General features: G+C 41.5%; 1 protein-coding gene across 2 annotated transcripts; it reads right to left on the bottom strand.

Moving 5' to 3' along the window:
- Positions 1 to 1470: 1470 nt before the first annotated feature.
- Positions 1471 to 26846, bottom strand: ABCB10 (ATP binding cassette subfamily B member 10). 2 transcript variants are annotated; one of them, XM_061624479.1, is made up of 13 exons: positions 26173 to 26846; positions 23904 to 24104; positions 22119 to 22321; positions 21103 to 21237; positions 19904 to 20050; positions 18343 to 18478; positions 15044 to 15139; positions 10390 to 10599; positions 8699 to 8778; positions 5115 to 5295; positions 4235 to 4278; positions 3255 to 3289; positions 1471 to 1856 (listed from the first exon to the last, which is right to left on the bottom strand). In XM_061624479.1, the coding sequence occupies exons 1-13, from the start codon at positions 26522 to 26524 to the stop codon at positions 1595 to 1597; spliced, it is 2082 nt and encodes a 693-aa protein (XP_061480463.1). In that variant the 5' UTR covers positions 26525 to 26846; the 3' UTR covers positions 1471 to 1594. The 2 variants fall into 2 exon arrangements, with proteins under 2 accessions (XP_061480463.1, XP_061480464.1); XM_061624480.1 differs by lacking the exon at positions 26173 to 26846 and adding an exon at positions 25427 to 25609 and having other exon boundaries at positions 1472 to 1856.

Genomic DNA, 26846 nt, shown 5'->3' with positions numbered 1-26846 from the left:
CTTGATCCCGGACCTCTACTGACCTCGCTTCTGGACCTCTGACTCGGCAAGTACGCTTCGGACAGGCCTGGCCCTTATCAGGTTTCCTCCTCATAGGCCTGGCAGATTTACGACCGGACTGCCGGCTAAGGACTTTCCTTCCCTGCCAACGACCCAGGAATTTCCTGCCCCCCACCGGCACTGCTGACTCAGTGCAGAGCTGACAATGATCAGAGGACTGGAAACAAAGTCCTATAAGGAAAGACTGAAAGAACTGTCCATGTTTAGCCTGGAGAAGATTGAGGGGAAATGTGATAGCACTCTTCAAGTACATGAAAGGTCGTCACACACAGGAGGGCCGGGATCTCTTCTTGATTGTCCCAGAGTGCAGGACATGGAATAATGGGCTCAAGTTGCAGGAAGCCAGATTTCAACTGGACATCAGGAAAAACTTCCTAACCGTTAGAGCCATACGACAATGGAACCAATTACCTACAGAGGTAGTGGGCTCTCTGACACTGGAAGCATTCAAGAGGCAGCTGGACAGACATCTGTCGGGAATGCTTTGATTTGGATTCCTGCGCAGGAGGTTGGACTTGATGGCCTTATAGACCCCTTCCAACTCTACTATGATTCTATGAAATAGGACTTCTGAGTAGACATGATTAGGATTGGGGTGTAAGCTATTATCCCTCATGAAAGGTTCCAATATTTAACAGACACCTACACATAAGCATGTTTGCTAATTTATTCCTATTTATTTCATGACATTGCTCCAAATTTAACATCACAGATGATGGGTAATGGTAAAATGGCTATGACTGCAATCCCATGAACACTTACCTAGGATAAAAGCTTATTTCAGTAGAACGTATTCCCAGGTAAATATATGAACAAATGAAGGTACCTTATATGAGATAAATGTACATTAAGATACTTTTGGGCCAGTTGAAGATGTTATTCTCCAAGCCTTTCAGAAACATGTTTTATTTTGCCTTTCGAACAGAATGTTCACTCTGGATTTTAAATGCTAGTAATGTTGCTTGTTCTGCTTTTTAAGTGAGAGACTTAATGATTAATTTCAAGGAGAGGGGATTACAAAAATGGATTAACTGTCTCATCCACTTCTCTTTTAGAATCATAGTGATAGGGTGGAACTAAGTTACTAGCCTCAGGAATTTTTTTAAACCATTTCCCCTCCCATGGGAGGGAAAGTTTCTGAGCATGTCTAAAACATGTCTAAGGGCTTTAAAAGAGATTCCAGAACTGAATGTACTTTTAATTTCCAAAATTGTCAAGCTAGTTGGAAAAATCATAATGTGCTGCCACCGCTTCAAGTTAAAATCAATAAACTTCAATATGATAGCCATCAATCAAATAGAAGAAAAATATTTACAGTCTGAAAACAATTCAGTGTTGGATATCTTCATAAGAATATAATTATTTAGAAGCTTTGAATAAAGTTTTAAAATATTTGAAACACGCTGAAATATATATATATATATATATAACATTTATTGTACATATATTGAAATATAATTTAAAATCCTCAGAAATGTGGTACATTTCTGTTGTTTATCCCCTTTCATAATTTTTTTAAAAAAAGAATTTTCTTTCAGGATTTCACATTTAATACCAAACTTTCGGAAGTCTGGATAAGAGACTGCTTCTTCATTAGCTTGCTGAAAAGTCCATCTGGGTTTGCGAGCAATGTTTCATGCTTTCCACACTCAATAATTCTGCCTCGGTCAAGAACTGCAACAGAATTAGCATTTTGAATAGTGGACAGACGATGAGCAATAATGAGGACTGTTCTCCCTTCCATGAGCCGATCTAATGCTTCTTGGACAAGGTATTCGTTTTCAGCATCCAAAGCACTAATTCATGAACAGAGCGAAGGGAAAACATGTTATATAGTCCCCTATTTATACAGCCATTCTTGTGGCTGTATACTATAGCCAGCATGGATTTTTCTCATTCTGCCATGTTAAATTGAAAATACCCCTATCCCATTCTGATGCTTTCCATAAGCTCATTTCAAAACAAAACCTTACAAAACGTATAGTCGTGAACTCAGAAATGCTAGCTTAATAGCCCTCTAAGTTTTCATGATGATACACAAAATGCTCAGAGAGAATCAAGAGTTCAAAGTGTAAATCAAAAGAAAAAGAATCCAGACCCCTGTTAGACTTCTTTCTGTCAGTGGTCTCATAATCCATTGAAATTCATTAAAAACCAGCCATGTTCACAGAGTACCTGTAATCCTATTACTCACCTTGCCCCATACTCTGACCTTCATCTTCTGCAGTTTAAAAGTTAAAAAAATGCCTGGCTGATTTTTAATTAATTAAAGTCTATTATAATATCAAGCATGCTCAGCAAGAACGGTCAGTGTTCTAAAAGCCAGACTCACAGCTGTTTGGCTTGGCTAATCGGCGCCACACCCACACCGGACGTTTATTTCGCTGTAGACAGTCATGGCTTCTCCTAAATAATTCTGGAAAAAGTAGTTTGTGAAGGGTGCTGAGAGTTGTTAGGAGACTTCTATTCCCCTGGCAGAGCTCCAGTGGCCAGAGTGGTTTAACATACAGCCCCTCTTCTAGGGATTGTAGCTCTGTGAGCGGAATAGGGCCTCTCCTAGCAGCTCACAGCACCCTTCACAAACTACACTTCCCAGGATTTCTTGGGGGAAGCAATGACTGTCTAAAGTGAAATAAAGTCTGATCTCTTAAGACTGTCTGAAGTCTGGTGTGGATGTGGCCAGGGACAGCTTTGGTTTAAATTTGGTTGGGAGGCTACATGTGCCTGCTGTAGAATAAAAAGGTGGGGGAAACCCTGAAAAACAATGATACGGTTCACAATATTTTCCTTATTTTTGGGGAAATACTATTTGCACACTGTCTTCAGCAACACAACTTTTTGACAGATCAGTTCCTACTTAAGTCTAGTTAAACATGATCATTTTTAATGAAACTTACTTTTAGTAAGGAAGTGCCATAAAAGACAAGGATCACATCCAGGTGGAAATTTCCCATGTTTCTAGTTTAACCGGAGAGAAAGAAGTGTCCCAGAAAGCAACACAGCCCCTGTCATTGTACAAGTCCAGCCACAGAGATTGCACAGCTTATGCCTAACCTTCACGGACCTTTGTGAGCTATATCTCCTGGTCTGGACTAGCTGAAGCACTCAGAAACCTCAAATCACAGTCCTTCCAAACTACTAAAAGGTCAGCAGTAGAGAAGAAAGACCACTTCTGGATACTTTTTATTACTTACCTTGTTGCTTCATCAAGAAGAAGAATTTTTGGATTCTAAAGAACAAAATTAACTTGGTTTTACTTTGACAGCTTGAGTTTGCTTCAATGCACAAATATTAAAAAAATAACTGGAACATCAGGGAGAATACCTAAGTCTAGTTAAGTGACCTGCAAGCTAAACGTCTTGAAGTGCTAAGCAAAGGTACTACACTTTTGACACCCTGACTGAAATTACTATTTTCCCAGAGGGCAGGGGCTGCTCCTGCAAGAGCTGGCTATTCTAGACAGGTCTGTAGAGCAGGTTTCATATGGAAAAGTAAGACAGGGCAGTTTGACTCTATGTAGTAAACATGACATTGCCGTAACTATAATATATTGCTTATTCCTAGTCAGTTCAGAAGTGTAGTGGCAAATTTCAGAAGTGCAGGGTCTCTTCATAATAGTCACAATCACACCTCCTCACAGCCATAGCCCTTCTAAGATTACACAACCTTCTAAAATTATAGAATAATCTGGCCAGACTTGAATACTGCTTTCTGATTCTCTATCACTGTCACCATTTGATTGTCCTTTCTCTCCGTCAGAGATATTGCTTGAATTACTGAATTCAGTGTCTACATGTTATCTGCTGCTGCTACCAAACTTCATAGATGGAATGCTATTATCAGTATTCCCCTCTTCTGCAACTACAAATTATCACTCTTCACAACTTGTCACCCAATCATGAACGGTGGACACCTTTTGAACCAGGAACTAATAAAGGCTTGCTTGTAATTAACACTCACTGGGACTCTTCTCATTGGCTCATGCTGATTACCTTGTAGGATGATGGAAACACAGGGACCCTGCTGGGACCTGGCTCCCAAAAAGGTAAGGGGTCTAAGACCCCTTGGGACCCCAGACAACTACACTCCTGATTCAGTTATGAACATCATTTTTGACATTTGTGCCCCTCCTTCAAGACCTAGATATGAGAAAAAACAGTTGCTTAAAGCTTACCTTGAGAAGAGCTCGAGCAATTGCAATTCGTTGTTTCTGTCCACCTAATATATTAAAAGAAATATAAAACTTAAAATACCACTTCACTGTTTTCTCTCTTAATGAAAGTTCTTACTTAAATGTAGGCGAGATTAATTGCTCTCCACTAATCTGTAGAAGTAACTATGTTTTCAAGATTTCCAGAGTAGCTACTGTGTTAGTCTGTTGCAGCAAAAACAACGACGAGTCTTGTGGCACCTTAGAGACTAACAAATTTATTAAGGCATGGACTTTCATGCACTAGGGTTCACTTCATCAGATGCATAAAGTACTATCCTAAATTGCAGGAATATATACACCTGATTTGGGGGAGTAGAGAATAGTAAATAGTGAAGTCAGTGGGAAATTAAATGCAGGAAGTAAAGTCAGTGGCCTGATTTGCTTGTCACGCCAAGCCAAACCATGGCTGAATGCAAGTGCTTGCATGTGTGGGCTCCTGGAGAGAAAATCACAGCCATTTTGCTCCTCCCCAGTCATTCTGCTGCTGCATGGAGCTAAGCCTTGGTTTGGCTTAGCATGTCATCCAAACCCAGGCTCATGATTTAGCACTCGTGGACTAACCATAAGCAATAAACCATAGGGCATGGTTTGGCTCAGTGTGCCATACAAACCAGGCCAATGACAATTACGCTATTAATAGTGACAATTCATAAAGTAGTGCTGAAATATGATGGAACTGTTAATTAACTCATGCAGCTGGATAAACATTATCCTGACTAAAGCCACAGGGGAGAGATGTTTTAAAGAGGCATTTTAATGTAGCCCAAGTGATAAACTTAAAACCAGGATATTTTAAAAAAGCACATAAACTACACAGACTTTGAAAAATGCAAAGTCATACCTGAAAGAAGAACTCCTTTTTCCCCAACTAAAGTATGGAATCCATTTGGAAAACTTTGGATAAAATTAGTAGCATTTGCTATCTCAGCAACTCTTTCAATTTCTTCAATAGTTACTGTAGAAGGGTCCTCTGCACCGTAGGCAATGTTTTCAGAGATAGAGCATGAGAAAAGAATGGGTTCCTAAAATGTATAAAATACAGGTTCACAGCTTATACATAGATAAGACTAAAATTTTACAACAAACTTAAAAAAAAATTAATCAGAGTATCTTTACGTGGATTGTTAGAGCTTAACACAACAACAAATGTATCTGTTCAAAAGGATAAATCTGTTGTGTTCCAATTATTAATCAGTGCCTATCTTTCAATTATTCCCAAGCTTCCAACTATTCCCACATTTAGGGAACAGAGAGGTAGAAAAACCAGGAAAGGTGGAAGAAACTGCATACAGAACAAACAATGCAGCAACATTCCAGAGGCAGCTGTTGGGTATGCTTTAAGTTGGATTCTTGCATTGAGCAGGAGGTTGGACTCAATGGCTTTAGAGGTCCGTTCCAACTCTACTATCCTATGATTCTGGACAGGTGATATATGTAAGTTGTTTTCATAAGAGGCTAACATTTGTAACATAATAATTGGTAGGGCAGTGCTAAAAGGAGACTTCTATCGGATATTCTCAGATTAGCCGAATATATTGTCTACAATGTTTAACATAGGGATTGGGAATCTTCTTGGCCCAGTGGGCCAGATCTTTATCTCCCCATCCCAGTGGGCCAGCTTTGACAGCCCACCTATTAATCATCTGATGACATACCAATGTAAAATGATTGACAGGTGGGTTGTCTCACCCGTCTGTCAAAATTGGCCTGGTGGGGTGAGGAAGGAGATACTGCACAAAGCAGGATTGAACTGCCCGTGCATCAGCTGTTGCATAGAGAGTTCAGTTCTGCTTTGTGCAGGGTGTGGGCGTACCAGCCAATTCCCAGAGCTAGAAATGGCTTGTGTGTCCAAACCAAGCAGAACAGAACTCCCTGTGCATGCAACGGGAGTTGAATCCCGCTTTCTGCAGCCACATCTCTGACCTGCCCCACAACTGATGTCACATCCATCAAGTGTGGGGGCAGGTGGGCATGATTTCAGAAAAATGCCCTCACAGTCCAAACGGGTGACCTGGCAGGCCAAATTTGGCCCATGGGGGCTGGAGGTTCCCAACCCCGAGCCAATATGACATGTTGGCTCTGTTCGCACATAGAGCTTGTTTAGCACTACATGTACAAGTAGAAAGACCCAGCTTTAACTCACGTGTTCCCCCTCTTATCTCCTTTTCACACAAAGCTGGAGGACAACTTGGGAAGGTTAGTTCCATTTTCCATGAAAACTATCTTGTTGCTACGTACAATGCCTTGCAAAAGTAATCAGACCACTGACCAATGCTCTATTAATGAATTACAAATGGTACATTGTAATTTCGTTCGGAATGATATTTTATTTTGAAATACTGAAACTCAAAATCAATTATTGTAAGGTGACATTGGTTTTATGTTGGGAAGCGTTTGTAAGAAACATAAAAAACAGAAACATGTTTCTTGCATAAGTATTCAACCCTTGTGCTGTGGAAGCTCCCAGTTTACACAGATGAAAGAACGCCCTATCGAGGACACAGTGACCTTACCATTGGCCTCCACCGGTGAACCATTAAAGTTGCTGTCACATTGTCAGGATAAAACCCCCACTGTTGGAGGATCATTGATCAGGCTGTGGATGTGAAGGAAAATGAAGACCAAAGAGCATTCTACAGAAGTGAGAGATAATGTAATACAAATGCACAGATTAGGAAAAGGGTACAAAATAATATCCAAGTGTTTGGATATCCCAGTGAGCACAGTTGGATCAATAATCAGGAACTGGAAGCTGCATCACACCACCCAGGCACTGCCAAAAAAAGGCCATCCCTCAAAACTCAGTACTCGAACAAGACTTATGAGAGAAGCCACAGAGAGGCCAACAATCACTTTGAAGGAGCTACAGAGTTCAGTGGCTGGGAGTGGAGTAATGGTGCACCAGCCAACCATATCAAGAGCTCTGCGTAACACTGGCCTGTATGGGAGGGTGGCAAGAAAGAAGCCGTTACTCAAGAAGTACCATCTGAAAGCACGTCTGGAGTTTGCCAGAAAGCATGAGAATGCCCCAGCTGCGATGTGGGAAAAGGTTTGATGGTCAGATGAGACCAAGACAGAGCTTTTTGGCCAAAACTCAAAGCACTATGTGTGGCGCCAACCTAACACTGCCCATGCCTCAAGACGCACCATCCATAAAGTCAAGTATGATGGTGACAGTATCATGCTGTGGGGACACTTCTCATCAGCAGGGACTGGGCATCTTGTTAAAATTGAAGGAAGAACGGATGGAGCAAAATACAGGGAAATACTGCAAGAGAGCCTGCTTCAGTCCACTAAAAAACTGAAGTTTAGAAGGAAATTCACTTTTCAGCAGCACAAGGATCGCAAGCACAAGGCCAAAGCAACATTGGAGTGGCTCAAGAAAAAAAAAGGTAAATGTCCTACAGTGGTCCAATCAGAATCCTGATCTCAATCCCATTGGGAATCTGTTGCAGTCCACAAGTGACGTCCTACCACTTGAACAATCTGGAGCAAATCTGCCAAGAAGAATGGGCCAAAATCCCTCCGTCACTGTATGCAAAGGTGGTGCATACCTACCCCAAAAGACTTAAAGCTGTTAATGCAGCAAAAGGTGGCTCTACCAAATATTAATGTGTGGGGGTCGAATACTTATGCAAGCAACATGTTTCAATTTTTTATGTTTCTTACAAACATTTCCCAACATAAAACCAATGTCACCTTCCAATAATTGATTTTGAGTTTCAGTGTTTCAAAATATAATATCATACAAAATGAAATTACAATGTATCATTTGTAATTCAGCAATATGTGAGCATTGGTCAGGGATCTGATTACTTTTGCAAGGCACTGTATAAACCAGAGATGGTAAAACAAACTGGTCTGTACCTAAACAAGCCAATTTTGAACCACCAAGCCACAGATTATGAAGCTGGCTTGTTTAACTAACAATGACAAGCCACATTTCATGGTAAGTAAACCTTAAGTGACAGAAGCCCTCCTCCTGGCCACACAGGATGAGGAGAGGAGTGGGGGAGCCTGGGTCTCACAGTGGCACTTCCCTGCTCATGCATGTACTTCTAAACCATGGCTTAGCATTGGGTGTAAACAGTTATGAAACGTTTCTCTAAGAGGCATATGAAGTACAGCACGTTGCAGCAGATGTTTTAGTGTCAAATTATTTCTCTAATCCAAGAGATTGGTCGTAGTGATGGTGGCCTTTTCAGCTGTAGTCTTAATATTTGCTACCAACAGCAGTAGTTAGTGTTGTACAGCAACGGACCTATTCTTTCAATTAGAAAGCAACAAGAGAAATTAAAGCACCCTGGAATTCTCAAACTTTATCTGGTGCTTAGAATGCAGCACTGCAATAAGTTGCTCCTTTTACAAGGAATTATAGGAGTTATGATAAATAAATACATAAAGAAACTTTGCATCTCTTCTTACCTGACTTACAGTTCCAATTTCATTCCTGAACCGGAGTGGATTTAACTGACGAATATCAACACCATCAACAGTGATACCTCCTTTAACAAGTTGAGAAATTGCTGTTAGATAACATTCTAGGTACAGAGCGAGGGTGAGAAATAGGAGGTGCAGGAGAATAAGCAATAATAGCAGAGGGAATTCTTAAGTGCCACAGACGTTAAGACAATTGTCCCACCTGCGACATCTGTTGTGCTATTTTACTGGTTGCACTGAAAACTGCTTTGTGACCACAGTGTGGTGAAAAACAGGTTATAAAAATTGTAAAATAAATGAATAAGTAGCTCCATGTAGCTTTATAAAATAGCAGTATTCATTATTAGAAATATTGGGTCCTTAATGTGTGCATTTTTAACAGGAACACATTTCACCCTGAACAGTGTGGATTATTTCTACAGTGGCATCAGTTTCTGTAATTTATTAAAGTAATGATGATTCAAGCAAGTAATTGCCAGATCCAATTAAACATATTTATTTAATTCTTAAGTTTATATCCCACCTTTCCTATCAGAAGAGCCCAGGGCGGCAAACAAAAGCACTAAAAAGCATCTTAAAAACAAAGCATCTTAAAAAAATATAAAGGCAAAACATCTTTTTAAAAAGTTTTTTTTAAAAAAAAAAAGCTTTAAAAACATCTTAAAAAGCAATTCCAACACAGATGCAGACTGGGATAAGGTCTCTACTTCAGCAGGCACCAAAAAGATAACAGAGATGGTGCCTTAAGGGGAGAGAGTTGCATTGTATAAAAAGATGGTTGCATTGTATAAAAAGTATCATCACCATCATCCTTTTTATTTGTATGCTGCCTTTCCACAAAAAATTGTGCTCAAAGCAGCTTACAACAAGGTAAACAATTACAAAAAGAGTTTCATAATAAAAATAATAAAGCAGCAGTAATAAAACAGTAACATAAAAACAAATATCACAGTAAACACAAAACCCTTTTCAACACTTCTCAAGCATGTGACAGTATCTCTAATATGAAGCAACAGAAGCCATTCTTTCAGCTGAAATGTCCCCCAGGCTAGCTGTAATAAAGCAAGATGAGCCCAACATGTTTCATACTTCACAGTGTGTTTTTCACACACTTTAGTGCTACATTTCCCCTCAACATTCCATGCCAGTAGCCTTCCAACAGTTTCCCAAAGCTCCCATGCCTCCACATTTGGATACTGTATTTATTTATAAAAATATTTATATAGCGCCTTCTTGCAAAACATGGCAGTGTACAGCAGCATAAAAGCAATACAAAACAATCATTTAAAATGACTGGCTCCTCAAAAAAATTTTCTTAACCAGCTGGATAAGCCTGTCAGCTCAAAATATCTTCAAGAGACATCTGAACGTCAAAAGTGAGGATGCTGGCCAAAATCTGCATTGGAAGAGTGTTCCACAGCATGGGACCGGCAACACAAAATGCCCAAATCCTAGTTGAGGCCTGCCAGGTCTCTCTAACACGGAGGGCAACTAACAACACTCCTCCGGATGGTCTCAGTGACTGGGCAGAGATTACTGTGGAACTGATGACTAGGCAAGTTACTCCTTCCCACGCAAAAGTTCTGCACAAAAAACATGAATAGGAGGCTGGCTTTTATCCTCAACTTGAAACTGTATCTAATGCAACTGCCGATCCATTACACATTCATACTTACCTGAGATTGGATCATAAAGCCTAAGTAGAAGAGACACAACAGTCGATTTGCCAGACCCACTTGGGCCAACCAGTGCCATTACAGAACCTGCTGGGATGGTAAGGGTAAAGTCTTGAAAAACTAATGCTTCTGGACGAGTTGGATACGCGAACTGGACATTTTTGAACTCCAGAGCACCTTTGAAGGAATCCTGTTTTAATACTATTCCTTCTATAAAAAAACACAAAAATTAAAATGGCAACATCAAAGACATACCACACATAAACACATTTATGAATGAAGAAGAGTGCAAAGTTTGTCCAAGTAAAATGTCATTTAAGAGTAATGCCAACAGAAAGTTAAAATAAGGGATAAAGGCTATTTACTATGTTTCTTTATAGACATCTATGGATTTGGTCATTCTGAAATACTGTCCATAAGGCAACCTGGACCAGTCTGCTTATAGAGGAATTAGGCATGAGCCTTAGCTGTCAGTGCTGTCTAGGAATGAAGTACCATTGCCACACATTCTAAAAATCCAATGTGTCCCTGCTGCTTATGGTCTAGTTGGGCCAAAAGGTACTTATTCCCATTTTCTCCCAATGGCCAGGCTGGGGCTTCAATAGCAGCAACAAGGACAGAGAATGGGTCACAACAGGAATAGAATTGGGCAAAGGGAAGAGTGCATGGAACTAGAGCTGGGTCAATATGTTAGGTCCACTCTTTTGAGAAATTGGGGGGGGGGGTTGTTGGCTATTAAACCGAGAAAGCAGAGGTTAAATTTCCACAAGTGAGCTACGTGACTTAGAAGCAAAAGTTGGCAGAGCTCGAGCCATCTTCAAGGACACATTGCTATGCAACCTAGGCTCGGGCAGCTGGCCTTATCTATATAGAGGGCCAGCAGACACTTGTGAGTGTGGGGGTTGAGGAGTTTGTACAGAGAGAGCTTGTGATATATTGTCAGTAAAGTGACTCTTAAAACTTATTGCTTGTCCGGCTCATTGCTTCAACTGGCATCTAGCCTGTCACTATACTGTTCTGCATCCTGGGCATCTGCTTGCGCCAGATACAACACCCAACAAGTGGTAGCAGAGGATGGTTTCCTGGTGCTGATGGTACCTGGTGCTGAGGATTACCTGGAGCGGAGGATTGCAGAAAAGCGGCAGAGAAAAGCCAGAACTGCAGACCAGCGGGAAAAACAGCAGAGACGGAGAAACCGAAAGCTGAGCTGAAAGCTGTGAGAGAGCCGTGGGAAAGAAAAAAAACTAACTGAAGGACAGAGGTGAGAAGCTCTAATTACAAAGGCGGTGAACTGTGAAAAGTGAAAGTATGTCTGTTACGTTATCGGCCGGGATTCCCTTGGAAAGGCTGACAGGGAAAAATTATGGCACTTGGAAACAGAGAATGCAGGCTTTTCTAGTGAAAGAAGACCTGTGGAAAGCTATCGCAGAAGACCCACCCGCCGTAGTGCCAATTCCAGCAGATTGGAGAAGGCTGGATGAGAGGGCAAAGGCGTTAATTGTTCTTGCTATTGACGATTCTCAATTACTGCACGTGCGTGATGCAACAACGGCAAAAGAAACCTGGGAAACTTTAAGAAATATTCATGTGAGAAAGACTGCCAGTTCTAAAATATATCTTGCCAGAAGATTGTATCAGATGCGCTTATCTGGAGATACAACCATGTCAGAGCATTTGTTGGAAATAAACAGACTGTTTACTGAGTTGTCAGAACGTGAAATTGAACATTCTCAAACGCAAAAAGTGTATATCACATTAGCTTCACTAGATTCAAGTTATGATAGTCTGGTGAGCTCTTTGGAAGCAATGGACGATGCAAATCTCAATATGGATTATATAGAAGGCAAACTTTTACAAGAATTCCAAAGGAGGCAGGAAATGGCAAAGCAGGAAAAGACTGAGTCTAAACACAACGTGGAAAAACAGAACAACAAAGCTCCACAAGAGAGACTGTATGGACAAAAAGCGTGTTATTTTTGTGGTTCCAAGCAACATCTTCAAAGGAATTGTGAAGCAAGAAGAAGAGAAAGAGGAAGAAAACCATGTGTACAGGTGATCTATGCTAGTAAGAATAAGCAATGTATTAACAATGAGCAGGGAAATAACTGTAAAGATTTATGGGCAATTGACAGTGGGGCAACAAATAGTATAATCAAAGATAAATCCATGTTTCATACATTTTGTGACGTAGAGGATCATGTAATAATGGCTGATGGGACTAAGAAACTTATCAAAAGTAGGGGTACAGTGAAATTAGCAGGTTTCAATACCATTATGACAGATGTGCTGTTTGTTCCTGATATCGAATGTAACATTATGGCTGTTTCGAAACTCAATGAAATGGGGTTCACGGTAATGTTCAAAAGGGGTTCAGTGCATGTAATGAGAGGAGAAAAAATATTCATGAAAGGAATAGTAAGGAACTCATTGTTCTTCTTACACGTGAAACTAACAAATCATGTACTCATGTGTGCTAATAAGAAACCCCATAATAATTGTGTTCATTTATGGCACAGAAAACTAGGCCATATAGGATATGAAAATGTGGTGAAAACAACAGAGAACAGTAATGATGTGACATTGAAAAACTGTGAAAAATATGTAGACTGCCACGTGTGTAAACAAACTAGGGCAGTTGTGGCTGCAAAGAACAAAGAAGCCATGCCCAGTACAAATGCACCTTATCAATTAATACACGTGGACTTAGTGGGGCCATTTCAACCTACTCAGGGGGGTGCAAGATATTTCCTGACAATAGTTGATGATTTTTTCAAAATTCTGCACTGTTTATTTACTAAAAGCTAAAAGTGAAGCTGCAGAGAAACTCAAAAGATTTGTTACAAAAATTGAAGTGCAGTTTGGTGTCAAAATACAGAGAATAAGATCAGATCAAGGAGGAGAGTTCTTAGGACACTCTTTTACTGAATACTTGGATAAAAGAGGAATAAAACAGGAGTTAACAGCCCCTTATAGCCCTCATCAGAACGGGTTAGCTGAACGCTGGAACAGGTTGCTTCAGGACTCAATAAGATCAATGCTATGTGACTCCTCTTTAACACAAGGTTTCTGGGGAGAGTGTGATCTGTATTCAGCTTACATTCAAAACAGAATATTCCATAAGGCCACTGGAATGTCTCCTTATCAGAAATTGTATGACAGAAAACCCAGATTAAACCATTTGATTAGGTTTGGAGCAGAATGCTGGGTACATGTTCCCAAAAATAAAAGGACAGGGAAGCTGAAAAGGAGAGCAGACAAAGGGTACATGCTGGGATTTGAAAACACGTATTACAGAATATGGATGCCAAAACAAAGGTCTGTGGTGTTAAGCAGAAGCGTGCAAGCAATAGAGCAGGATTGGGAAGAGAAAACATATGTGGAGTTGGGAAACACTGAAGGTAGTAATGAACAAGAACAGGCAGACACAGTACCAATAAATCAAATAGGTATGACAGCAAAAGTGTGGAATTTCATGAGAATAATTGCTGTAATAACTGTATGTAATAAAAGTGATGCTACGATTCTAATGAAATAATGATTACAAATGAAAGTGATGTAAACTGGAATAAAACCAAATGATGTAAATGTAATGACATGTAAAATGTAACACATGTAAATGGAAGAGAAATGTAACTAGCTGCATGTGGAAATTTAAGGTGGGGGATTGTTGGCTATTAAACCGAGAAAGCAGAGGTTAAATTTCCACAAGTGAGCTACGTGACTTAGAAGCGAAAGTTGGCAGAGCTCGAGCCATCTTCAAGGACACGTTGCTATGCAACCTAGGCTCGGGCAGCTGGCCTTATCTATATAGAGGGCCAGCAGACACTTGTGAGTGTGGGGGTCGAGGAGTTTGTACAGAGAGAGCTTGTGATATATTGTCAGTAAAGTGACTCTTAAAACTTATTGCTTGTCCGGCTCATTGCTTCAACTGGCATCTAGCCTGTCACTATACTGTTCTGCATCCTGGGCATCTGCTTGCGCCAGATACAACATCCAACAGGGATTAAGAAAGAAAATAAATTGCCCCTCAAAGTTGGGGATAGGTGGAGAAAATATCTATGAATTCCAGGTGTGTGTGGCTTTGTTTTTCTGTTTTTGTATATTTTAAACAGGGCTTCACTGGTCACAGTCGGCAAGACTTTTCTGAGTTTTCCTGCAGCATTTCCTCTTCCTGCCTGTGCCAGGTCCCTACGGAAACAACACCAATTTTGTTTCTATGGGGATCTGGCACAGGCGGGAAGAGAAAACATGACTGGAAAATGCAGGGGGTTTGCTGGCTGTATTTTTAAATACAGAAAGACAAGCCTCTGCCACCTTGTCTTATAATAAGGGAAGCCACACACACAAATCTGCAGAAATTACAACTGCCCATCCCCCAAACCAACCAGAACCCCCCCTACTTTTGGAGTGGTGAGGACACAAATAGCTCTGCAAAAATGGGGAGGAAATTTCAGTCTGCTCTTAAATGGAACAAATGCACAAAGGCCAGAGGGAGCATACAGACTAGAGTCAGGGTAGAGGTCATCAGCCACATCCCTGCCAACAACACACCAACCCTTAAAACCAGCCCTACTGGGAACTTCAGATGGATAGGGTGCTACTGGTTGGAGAGCAAAACACCACCGATTAAACATTTACGAAACAGAGAACCTACCATTAAAAGGAAGGTGTGGCTTTCGATCAATAAGTTCCCACAGACGCCCTCCTGCACCTAATCCTTTCATTAGCTCAGAATAAAAAGAGCTTAAACCTAAACAAGAAAAAAAACTATTGTTATGCATGAACAGGAACATGTAGAAAATGTGGTTGTCCTGAAAGAGATTGGCATAACCTCTACTGAATGCCTGTTCCAATGACTCTAAATGCTCAGCCTGAAAATCAAGTTTTGCATGTTTGATAGAATAAGCTCTGCCAACCCTTTTTAAACAGTAGTTTTTAAATAACTAATTTGTACAGTTAAATAAGAGTGAAGTGTAGGGCTAAGATGTTCTTGGCAGCAAGTAGCCATTCTGCAGGGGCAACACCTTTTCCCCTCTTTTGAGCAGGGTAAATGAACCACAGCACTGGAGAAGTATTTATCTCTCTCTCTTTCTCTGTACTTTTAAGGAAAACACACTAAAGCAGCTGGCAGTGCTAGTTTGTTTACAATTTGAAAGAATAGATGGCTGTGCTTGTGTTGGAGTGGTAGAGTGGGGAGCAATTTTGAGAAACCAATGCAGCTTTTCCCACCCTGGCAAGACTATGATTTTGTTGCCAGTGCTAGACAAAACCTGTTGCCAGTGTGAAATTGCACTACGTTAGATTCCTCCTTCCATGCCAGTGGGTTCCAGGAGAGGGTAGGATACATTTTCCACCCCAAAGAAGCATGTTTTACTAGCGAACTGGTTAACAACAAAACTTTGACTACCTTTGACAGGTATGCCTTACTCTCCTTAACCTACCTTTCAGTCTTCAAGAGTGTAGCTCCTTTTGAATTCTTGTGGAATTCACTTATCTGCCCATAATTTCTCTATTCACCTGTGTCTACTTCTATTATTGTTTGTGCTAACAACCTTGCTGCACTTCAGGACTGTGAAAACAGGACACTTTTCTACTCTAGCTGTGGGTTGTGTACTCATGCAACAATATGTTCACCTATTTATGAACATTCATGGGCAATTCCTTTGTTAACTGCTTCAGAAGAAAAACAGTTGCCTTCAACACTATGGAAGGCAAATAGAAATATGTTTCCACCAAGTCCCAATATTTGAGAACGGATGCTTGTTTAAATGAACAATCATGCAACTTGCATCATGTTTAAAAAAACAACCACCAGTAATGAGTGTTAGCTGCTGAATCTCAGCAAAACAATTAGAGTATCTGAAAGTCATGTCTGCAGATTCAAGCAAACTGAATGTGGAGGAGGCAGAGGTAGGGATTGTATCTTGGAAGCATCACCTGGGTTGGTTATACTTCCACTTAGTATCACCATTGTTGACACATTTCTTGGTGAAATAATCTGAAAAAAAACTGGGTTTTATGGAAGATTATACCACTACAGAGAAAAATGCATTCCTACTGAAAATAGCGAATATGTATTCATAACATGCCCACAACATGGTTCATCCTGAAAATCAAAATAAATTAAGAGATATTTTAAAATAATTTCCAAATTGCATGAGGAGAAGATGTGGTGGTGGTGACTAGTAATGTGCCTGTGGTACTAGAGTAACCAAAAGCTAAACAGCACTCTGGATGTGGTGGGCTTCACCAGGAAAACACACTTGTCCCATGTAGTCTGGGGAAATCTATTAGGAACTTTTTGTAAAGATGTCCTAAACTTTTTTTTTAAAAGTACTTGGGATCTTAAATACAGCATGTTCCCAATAGGAGAAAACATTTTTCTGGCAAGGATGATAGAGAACATATTCAGTGAAACAACAATGATTAAAAGGTGCCTACATTAACAAGATAGCAACTTGGGTGCTAGTATTCAAACAAAAAAGGCATTATATGTACAATGTACTCTTATTCCCAGCACCAAAATTAATTTAAAAGCAAGCAACAACCCAAAGTTTTCTTTTGTGTTGTTCTTTTTAAAAAACAAATTACTGGAATCACCTACTAGTAACATGCTTATCTTCTTATGTGCATCTGTAATAACTGTTCTGTAAGGAGCAGCCAATTTCTGAGTTAAGAGATTGGGCTGTTATCTGCAATAATGGTACAGGAGCAAAGCAAAGAAGGCAGATAATTGTCAAGAGAGCTGAAGGTGGTATTGACAAAGGCATGCTTTTTCTGTTCCACTGTAAATTCTAGGTCAAACAGTTTTTAAAAGTTTCTGAAGTATTGCAAAGCCAGCAAAAGTTAGTTTTCCAGACATGACTGTCAATAAGTGTACACAACACATACAATCATGGCTCTCATACCACATTCAAGTTGTTTCTACATTAAAAAAAGAATGACAGGATTTTTAAGGAGTGAATTCTATGGCCAATTCTGAATTCCGCAGTTTTTCTGTGCTCCCATGAAATCATGGCACACATGGAGCCAAGGTATTCAGTGTTGCAAATACTTTTAACAGAGTCCATGTTTAGTGCTTCAGGAAGCATTCATAATAGCTGTATAACTTCCAAGGCCTTAAAAGCAGCATTTTCCCAATAATGGTTCAAAGTAAGATATTCTCATCAACCTGTGAGAATGTCACCAGACCAGCAACAGTAAGTGTTGGACTAGGCACATAGATTCATTGAAATTCCAAGATAACCTATCAACAACCTTTAGCCTCTCTTCATAAAGTATTTGGAACAAATGCTTTAAAACATCACTAATATACTTTAAAGCTCCTTTCAGAATACAAGAACCACCCTGCTGGATTAGAATAAGGGTCCATCTAGCAGGACATGAGAGCAGTAGCTGTTACTCCCAGACAGCTGGTATTCAGTGGCATACTGGAGGATAGCCAATATGACTTGTATTTGTCTAAAGTAGTGGCCATTGCCATGTTTTGTGGCAGCATAGTTTTGTAAATTAGTTATATGAAGAAGTACAGTAGGGTCCTGCTTATATGGTGGGTTCCGTTCCGGACCCCCGCCGTAAAGTGGAAAACACTCTAAAGTGGAACCCCATTGACTTTAATGGGCCGCATCGCGCAAAAATGACGCGAAAACGGCGCAAAATGGGGGAAAAAACCTTTAAAATTGTAAATGAAAGGTGCCGCATCAGCGGAACGCCTTAAAGCAGAATGCCGTAAAGCAGGGCCCTACTGTACTTCATCTTACCTGAATTTCTTGCCAATAAGTTTCACTGGATGACCCCTCTCTCTTACGAGAGAGGGAAAAAAACTATTCACTTTCTCCATACCAAACATAATTCTATCTATCCTGTCCCCACTTCTGAAATGAATCTTGCCTTGCCTATAATATTTTAAATGCACGATTTTTTGTTTTTAAGTATACATTTTATGAACCATACCTCCAATGCTTGTGCCAACCCAGAAGGCATACATTAAGAAAGAGGACAGTTCACCCATAGTCATATGGGCACTGCCCATCAGTAATCCTCCTTTGTACAGAACAGAGAGCACAATCAAATTCCCAAACAGCCCAGTCTGAAAAAGATGAAAAGGAAAACTTGCAAACATTTCAGAAGGTCTTCAAAGGTAGCCAAATAAATATTAACATGGATCCAAAGGTGCTCTTGTGCAATCAGAAGGCACTTCCACTCATGCAAGGTATTCCCAAATTTCCCCTGGTGCAGTCCCCTCTCATACATTCTCTACTGTTCTGGAAGTTGCAGGCGCCTGTTGCAGGAAGGGAGAGATGGGAAGGACCACATCTCAGAGGCAGAACATCTGCCTTGCATGGAGAAGGTCCACGGTTTAGTCCTGGATCTCTCCATGTAGGGCTGGGAAAAGCTCCTGTCTGACACCCAGGAAAGCCACTGCCAGTCAGTGTAGGCATCACAGAACTAGAATGACCAATGGGTTGACTCAACATAAGTCAGCTTCTTATGTGCCTTCCTATAATCCAACTCACTGTCTGCTCTACCCATCCTGGGACTAAATGTTCTCTATCTATATAAGTTAGGAAAACATAGCCCTCGTAAATGTCTTCAACCAATTTCCTTAAGAAATACATCATTAGTCTCTGTTTCCAACAGAATAGCAAGGAAGCTCACAACGCGATATAAGACATGGTCTGAAGGCACATAAGGCCAGCTCCCTGCTGAAGCTAAGCAGGATCAGGTCTGGTCAGTACCTAGAAGGGAGACCGCCTGGGAACCATGTGTAAGCTGCCTTGGGTTTCTATCATGAAAAGAAAGGCGGGGTATAAATGTAATAAATAATAATAATAAATAAATAAATAAGAGTAATTTAAAGGGAAAATGCTGCTAACTCATGCTGCATTTATCCTGAATTTCCATTTGAAGTACTCCAATATCCAACCTCCAAATTTGCCTGTTAAACTGCTCCGAATGTAAAGGTAGAGACACACTATTCTGCTGGTTCCAGTGTGTCTCCACCTCTTTTCTGACTAGCACACTATGCTAGTCAAGCCCTGCCCCTTTTAACTGTAAAATCTGATGGGATCAGCTCAAGTGTTTTTTTTTTTTCAAAATCAGCTTTAAAAGGATTTCGTAACTGATGCGCAGATGAGCGTGTTCCCCCTCCAGGTATGGCCAATGGAAACACTTTGCTATAGGCAACTAGTGTGCTCACAGCCTAAGAAGCAGTTTGGAAATTCTCTGGAGCAGCTACTGGCAAAGAAGCTCTCTAAAACGTGTAGGTGCCTTGATCATAGTTAACACTAATAAGGAAATCCTCCACAAACAAAACAAAACAAAACAGTGATTCATGTCCTGAGGTGCAACTCTCATCTAGACTTTCAAATAATTTTCTGTAAGGGCACTGTAATACATTATTTACAGATGGAAAATGAGAAAAAGGGGTGTGTATATCAAAATGTTTCAAACTGAAGAGAAAGCCACACATTACAAAAACACTATGGATTCCTCACCTTCTTCATATACTTACTGCTCCAAAGAATCCTGCTCGAGCTTTTGCTTCCTTTTTGGCCAACTGTAGCACATGATCAACTTTGCTCCTGTATTTCTCCATTTCATTTAATTCTTGCCCAAAAGCTCGAACTGTTCTCAAATTTCCAATCCGTTCTTCTGCTAACTGCAGTTAACATTTAATAAAATTAATATAATTCTGGAGGGTTGCATTTTGGTGTGCCCCAACCTGAAACCCTAGTAACTTTGATTCCTCTAATTGCATTTAAGTACTACAGTAAGAGTGGATATATATTTCTGCTGTTATTTACATATGCCAAAAGCATTCAGCATGCAACGATGCTGTTTAAAAGGCATGCCTGTACTTTTTGCCGCTTTATGCTCCTGTGTAAAAGGGAGCTGGAACAGGAACTAAGACTAAGCCCCAGGGCAATATGTGGCTTGGGCCATTTCAACACGTCACAGAGGGCAATTATACAAAGGCCTAATTCGGATGTCCCATTATGGTTAAACATAACCAATAGTTTGACAAGTACAAGCAGCATGCTGATCCCTGCTGTGCTGCTCAACAGTGCCCGCTTCTCTCCCCTCCTGCTCCTATCTTTGCTGTACTAGGAGGGAAACAATTTTTGAATTACATGTGAATCACATGTGAATCTGCACTGACCATTTGTTTTTTTCCACTTAAACCACAAGTAGAAGTGTCAGAGAAATCAAACAGGCACTACTATGCGGCATGCACCAGCATGCTTGCTCTCATTATACCATACTTTATTTTTAACTATGGTTTAATATGACATCAGAAGCAGGCCAACTCACAAGCTCAATGCAGAGCCATTTTACACAAAGTCATTAACAAGCAGACATGTTAAGAGACTACATACAAACTCTATAGTAACACCTGCCAAAAACAAAAAACAAGCAGATAGATAACTGTCATATTCATACTAGTAAGAAAGGACTTAAGTTCTTGACTCAGCCTTCACTTTCAATTAAAAAGGGGCAGACTAAAAAGCTTACAACACTTCTGTTTCTTCATCTTTTACAATCCATCCCTACTGTTACCTCATTTGCCTTAACTGAACTTATACACCAGAATCAGAAGATAACTGGGGACTAGTGGGACATGCCTATATAAGGGCAACGTTTAGTGCAATAAAGGAGTCTTTATCTGAAAATTCACTTTCAATATTTTTACTTTAAAATGTGAGAACTGACCTGTGTTGCTTCTGCAAGGGAATCCTGTGTCATTCTAGTCAGGTTTCGTAAATATCTTCCATAAATGATAGCTGTGAAAGCCAGAGGTGGCACCACACTCAGAACAAATATGGCAAGTTTGGGAGACACAAAAAACTAGAAGTAAAAAAAGCAATGTGGAATTAACATGTTAGTACTATTAAATAGGCTCTGCTAGATCTATAAATTAAAGACAGCAAAAATGAAATGCAATTAAGTTCCCTTTTAACATTTTGCACACACACATTTTTTTCTTCATTTCTGTGCACTCTAATACAGCAGGGGTTGAATTCCCACAGCTCCAATAAGAAATACAAACCACTCACAGGTAAGGTGGGCAACAAGTGAAGGGAATCATTTCAACTCTGCTGTTGAAGAATACATTTAAGGCATGCTGCAAGTGTTATAATTCAGCATGGGCAGTATTCAAAAGTGGACAGGTTACTTAAATCCTACCCAAGTTGCATGATCCAGTTGCATCACAAGTCAGAGTGGAAAGAAGAACTGCCAAAAAGTTGTGCAATTTTGACTGCAGGCTTGTTGGATTCTCCCACACATCTTGCGATCTCCCTACCTGCAGTCATTAAGGAGCAAGGTGCTTTGGATGCCTCCACTGCTGCATAAAGAAAACGTACTTATAACAAAGGACTGCAAACATCAGTATGTATTACATTCCTTTGTCCCATCTTTAACAAAATCCCCTAATGGGTAATTCCAGTGTTACTGGCAGGAAGCTGTGGTGGTATGATTTTCCTTTAGGATGGCAAGTCCATTAACTGCTTGATGGTATTTGAATCGTGATTCAAGTTCTGCTCTCTGTCCACTGGACTACACCATTTTCATCTGATATAATTAAAGGCAATCTTAGTATATGCATTGTGTACCAGACACAACAGCTTCACAGGTGGACTCTTGAATCTTTGTAATTTCATCCTAAACACGGCAAGTCTGCAGAATACAGCAAGTGAGTGAGAGAAAAAAAACAAGTAGGCACATACCATCATAAAAACTGCAATTGAGATCTGAACACCAGCTCTTAGCCCATCAGAAAGGTTTTCAGTGACTGAACGACCCAAGAGTGCTGTGTCTGAAGATAAGCGATTAATCAGCTCTCCAGTGCTGGTTTTATCAAAAAAAGCTACTTCTTGTTTCAAGAGTGAGGAAAACATTGTTGCTCTCAGCCGTTTCACAATTCTTTGTCCTGGAAGGGTCAAGAAGTGTGACAATGTGCTGAATATATACATGAAACATTACACTACCAATTCCAAAACATAGGAACTTGGGAAGCTGCCTTATATTTAGTCAGACCATTGGTCCAACTAGCTCAGTACTGCCCACACTGACTGGCAGTAGCTCTCCAGGATTTCAGGCAGGGTTCTCTCCCAGCCCTACCTGTAGATACTAGAAGTTGAACCTAGGACCCTCCGCGCAGAAGTGCTGCCACTGAGCCACAGCCCATCTCCAAAATAAAAGTTATTTTGCAACAGATCTTGAACAACAAAATTGAGAGAAAATCTGTTTGGACAGAATGGTGTGCCTGTGTGTGCGACTGTGCAGGTATAGGGAGAATTAGGGTTATAATTGTTTGTTGCTGTTAAATATTTAGACAAAAATTAATATTCAATTAGAAGATGAATTAGTTATTTTCCATGTCTTAGTAGAAGATTATCTTAGGGTGGAAAAAGACACTTAATCGTATTAAAATGTACCAAGAAAACTGCATTCCAGTGTACTGTATTATTACAAAAGGCAAAGGCAGCTACATTGGTCCAGAAGGGAAAAAAGCATCCAAAATCCATAGTTAGGCTAGGCAATACCTTTACTGGCACTAATCAAAAGTGTGTACTATTATGGAAACTATTATGCAATGAAATTCAGCAAAAATAAAGAACCTGTAAGTCCCAAAATAACTCAGATTTACTTCCAAGTAAATACACAAAGCATTGCACTGTTAATATTTTTTTACTCCAAGCAATGACAATATTAGCTGGAATTAAGACAACAGCAATTTCAAGTAGCTTCATAGAAATATTTAAAGATATCAAGCAAATGGAACAATTTCAGTCACCCATTCTATCAGAACTAGACTAAAGAGTAAATTCTTTCCTTATATTGTATAACCATCCATGCAATGTTTTACACAGAAGTAGCTTGCAGAAATTTTATTTTCTTGATAACTTCAGTAGTATACTGAACTTGCAGAATCTGAAGTGCCACACCTGAACCCTGCCACTTGTGCAGGTTGGGGGGAGGGGGCAGTCCCCCCCCTTTGTTTTTGCTTGGCTAGCTCCAGGGTGGCGCAGGAGACAGGTTCAGATCAGGCCCATCTCCAGGAAATCCACATGTGGATCCACTGATGGCCTGCCTGTTCGCACCCTAGAATGCTCTGTTTTGGGGCCTTACACTGGCTGCTTCCCAACCACCTACACTGTTGGCAGGCATGGCCAACAGCAGAGCAGAGGGAGACCTCCAACTGTTCCTAACCCCCTCCAATGGTGAGGATAGGGGTCTGGATTGCACTCCTAGGATGCTTCAGAAGTGGGAGCTTTTTAAAAAGCATTAGAAGCTTTTGTACTCTGGAATGTGTGAACTTTCAGTTCATACAGTAAGAAGGGAACCCACAGGCCAGAGTTTGGGAACCTGTGGCCCTCCAGAAGTTGCTGGCTTACACCTCCCACCATCCCTGACGATTGGCTATTAAATATGTAACTATGAGTCTGGAGCTTCTTTCAGTCAGTTACTCTGTTTCCCAGAAGATCATTTTACATATTCATCCCAATTACCTGCAGTCTGCATGAGGTAGACACGAGTTGCATTGGCGGCAGCACCACACAAAAATATTCCACTTAGCAAGGCACAGACGTTGGACAAGTTGTCAACAAGTTCACCAGTGGGATTTGTGTTGATGACATCAATAATTTTCCCCAAGAAAAAAGGGACAGACATTGTGATAACACTGGAAACCGTCAGAAAGCCGACAGCAGCTAGAGGGGAAAATTGCCTTTTTAATTGATGCAAGTTTTACATTAACATTTTATAAAACACTTAAGCTCCTTATAGATACATTTTAGCAGCCTAATTTGAGTGTTTGTAATATTCTATCCACAATTCACATGATTTTTTAAATACTTGCATGAGACATCAACTGTAACATCAGATGTTATTTTACAGCACCCACTTTAAAAGTAATCTGTCAAGCAGAGATGAATTAAGATACAGGGGCTGTTGAAAGGGTTTTCTCATTATGTGACCCCAGCCAATCAGAGATAACACAACAACAGATGTCACTGTACCATATAATCACTCAGATTCCACTGTGTGATGTTTGATTCCACCAAATAATGTGCATTTGGTATATGCATACCTATTCTGAGCCACCTAGCCAGCTAAACATAACTGGCAAGGGGCAAGTCAGTAATGGAGACATGTCCTCTCTCCCCCACACCAACAGCCCTCTTGCAAATAGTTTTGCACCCTTTTGCAAAGAAATACTAAGCACACGCACACGCACAAAGAAAGGGAAATGTGTGCTTTGTGGGAGTACAGCTAAATTTCCTCACTTGTACTCATGCAATTAGAAATTGATAGGACTGAAAATATCCCAAGTACCAGGCTCATCTACTTTCAAAACGTTTGATGCCATCTCTTAGCACTGACAATCTGAATACATTTTCAAACCCAAGTGAAGATGTTCAAGCTGCTTCTTCTGAACATGTACATGGTGTAGAGATGGCAGGCTCTGCCCCATAAATATACTGACACATTGGAAAACTTCGGGGCACTTCTCCTTGCAAAGGCAGGGTTTCCAATTGCACAGAGAGGCACACCTGCATGTTGTGGACATGCCAACAAATACATTTATGGAATGGTGCAAAGCCTACCAATGAAATGCCAACCTCTCACCCTACAATGTCCCATGAATGCACAGAGAAGACCTATGAACTTCTGAAAGTTTAATAGATAAAATCAGTGGTCTTCAATTGGTGGGCCAGGACTCACTACTGGCTCACAGCCTGACTTAAAAGGGGCCACAACAGCAACATTAACAATAATCACATAGATAGTTCAAAAAAAGGTTTGGGCTAAAGGTAGATCTGAAAAAAGTGTAGACTGCTGGATGGGAAGGACAAGATCTTACCAGCTGGGGCAGTCTAAGGGAATACAAGCGACGCCTGCCTAACACGCACACCAAATCGCGGGGTACTCTGAATGGGATACAAACAGCAATAATGGAGTGGGAGGGGGCTGCATGCATTGTGATGACAGAGCTGAGATTTAAGCACAGGGAGAGCTAGGAGTAAAATACCTTGGGAAGCACTACAGCATTTGTGTGTGCGTGTAATGGAGTAGTGGAGTGCAACTCAGGAGATTTGTTTCTCAAACACAAGCGTCCAAGGAGTCTGCCAGAGCACCCAGGGTTTCCTGGCTCTGGCAAATGAACGAGGGAATAGTGAGACTTTCAAATTTTACTGCTACTGACAGAGAGAGAGGGAGTGACGTGGAGGAAGTCAGAGACTAGTTAATTAGCTAATATATAAATGGCTCAACAGCACCTTCCAGCATTTCTGGACTCTATTCGGGGGCGTGGCTACGGAGGAGGTCGTGATGAGCTCCTGCGCTTCAAAATATACCACTTACCACAGTACCGTGCCTGCGTCAGGTTGAGGGAGAAGGAGAGTGGGAGAACTTAGTTCTAAGGCCTGTGGCGGGGGAAGAAAACCTGCTAGAAGTCACGTCTGTGCGTTTGCGAGACATTAAAAAGCTACACGAGTCAGATATTTGCGCGGATGCACACACACTGGGATAGAGCAAATGTTCAACAAGGGGTGGAACAGATCTCATGTCGACAGCCTTTTCTCAACTACTGCTAACTGCAGGAGCCCGTTTAGTAGCCGTCGGGACGTCGATGGGGGGAGGCAATGACGTGCAAAAACAATGCGGGAACGGTCGTTTGGGGAGAAAAGAGATCAGAGTATGAGAGGGCAGAGTAACGCTGAGGGCGCTTTATCACCCGAAACCCCCAGGAAGACGAAGGTTATTGCGAGGAGGTACCTGTCAGTCTCCAGCGCTCGGGATATGCCAGAGCCAAGAGCCTCTTGGCGTCCGACACCTCACCGTCGGGCCCAGCAGCCAAGGACGGCGTGGCTCCTTGAGAGTCGCCCGCCTTCTTCTGGGGGGACCCCGCCGCGGCTGCCCATGAGGATGCGGCGAAGCGGGGAGCGACCGGCAGTAAGCGGGGGAAGTCGGGCGAAGGAGCAACCTCCCGGCGTGTGCCTGCTGAGTGCGAGGCGGCCCAGCCGCCGGTGGCCGCTGTGCTGAGGGGACCTCGACTCCAGGAGGACCACGGCACACACCGACGCCGCCACAACAGCAGGAAGGGGAGGCGGGGAACCAAGCCTGCCATAGAGCGAGTGACCGGCCGGGTGGCGTGTCCGCTGCTTCCTTCCCACGCGGAGAGAAAGAGAGCGGCACCTCAGTCTTCGCCAGTGGCGCTGCCCTATCAGGCGTGGGGTGGGGTGGTACGCCTAAACGGGGGCCCGGCCTGATCCCTTCTCCTGCTGCCGCCGGCTGATAAGGCTCTTGGGTGAGGCTTCCTGCCACCATTCCCAGCCCGCAGCAGCCAGCGACCCACCCGAAGTGATCGGGGTCCGGCAGCGCCCTCTGCTGCTCGCGGCCTTGACCAACGAGCAGAGGCCGCCGCCGCAGCCGCCAGTCCGGTTTGTGCG

Source organism: Rhineura floridana, chromosome 4 (genome assembly GCF_030035675.1).
Source record: "Rhineura floridana isolate rRhiFlo1 chromosome 4, rRhiFlo1.hap2, whole genome shotgun sequence".
NCBI lineage: Eukaryota > Metazoa > Chordata > Lepidosauria > Squamata > Rhineuridae > Rhineura > Rhineura floridana.
The sequence above is the reverse complement of the archived record's forward strand: the minus strand, read 5'-3'. Positions and strand labels throughout refer to the sequence as shown.

What these genes read in the sequence shown, in the direction of transcription:
- ABCB10 (XM_061624479.1), bottom strand. Translation starts at nt 26,524, where the DNA reads ATGGCAGGCTTGGTTCCCCGCCTCCCCTTCCTGCTGTTGTGGCGGCGT. An exon ending in CTACCTCATGCAGACTGCAG is followed by an intron (nt 22,322 to 23,903) that starts GTAATTGGGATG and finishes TGACCCTTCCAG; the next exon opens with GACAAAGAATTGTGAAACGG. An exon ending in CTTCTTGATGAAGCAACAAG is followed by an intron (nt 1,857 to 3,254) that starts GTAAGTAATAAA and finishes TTCATGAATTAG; the next exon opens with TGCTTTGGATGCTGAAAACG.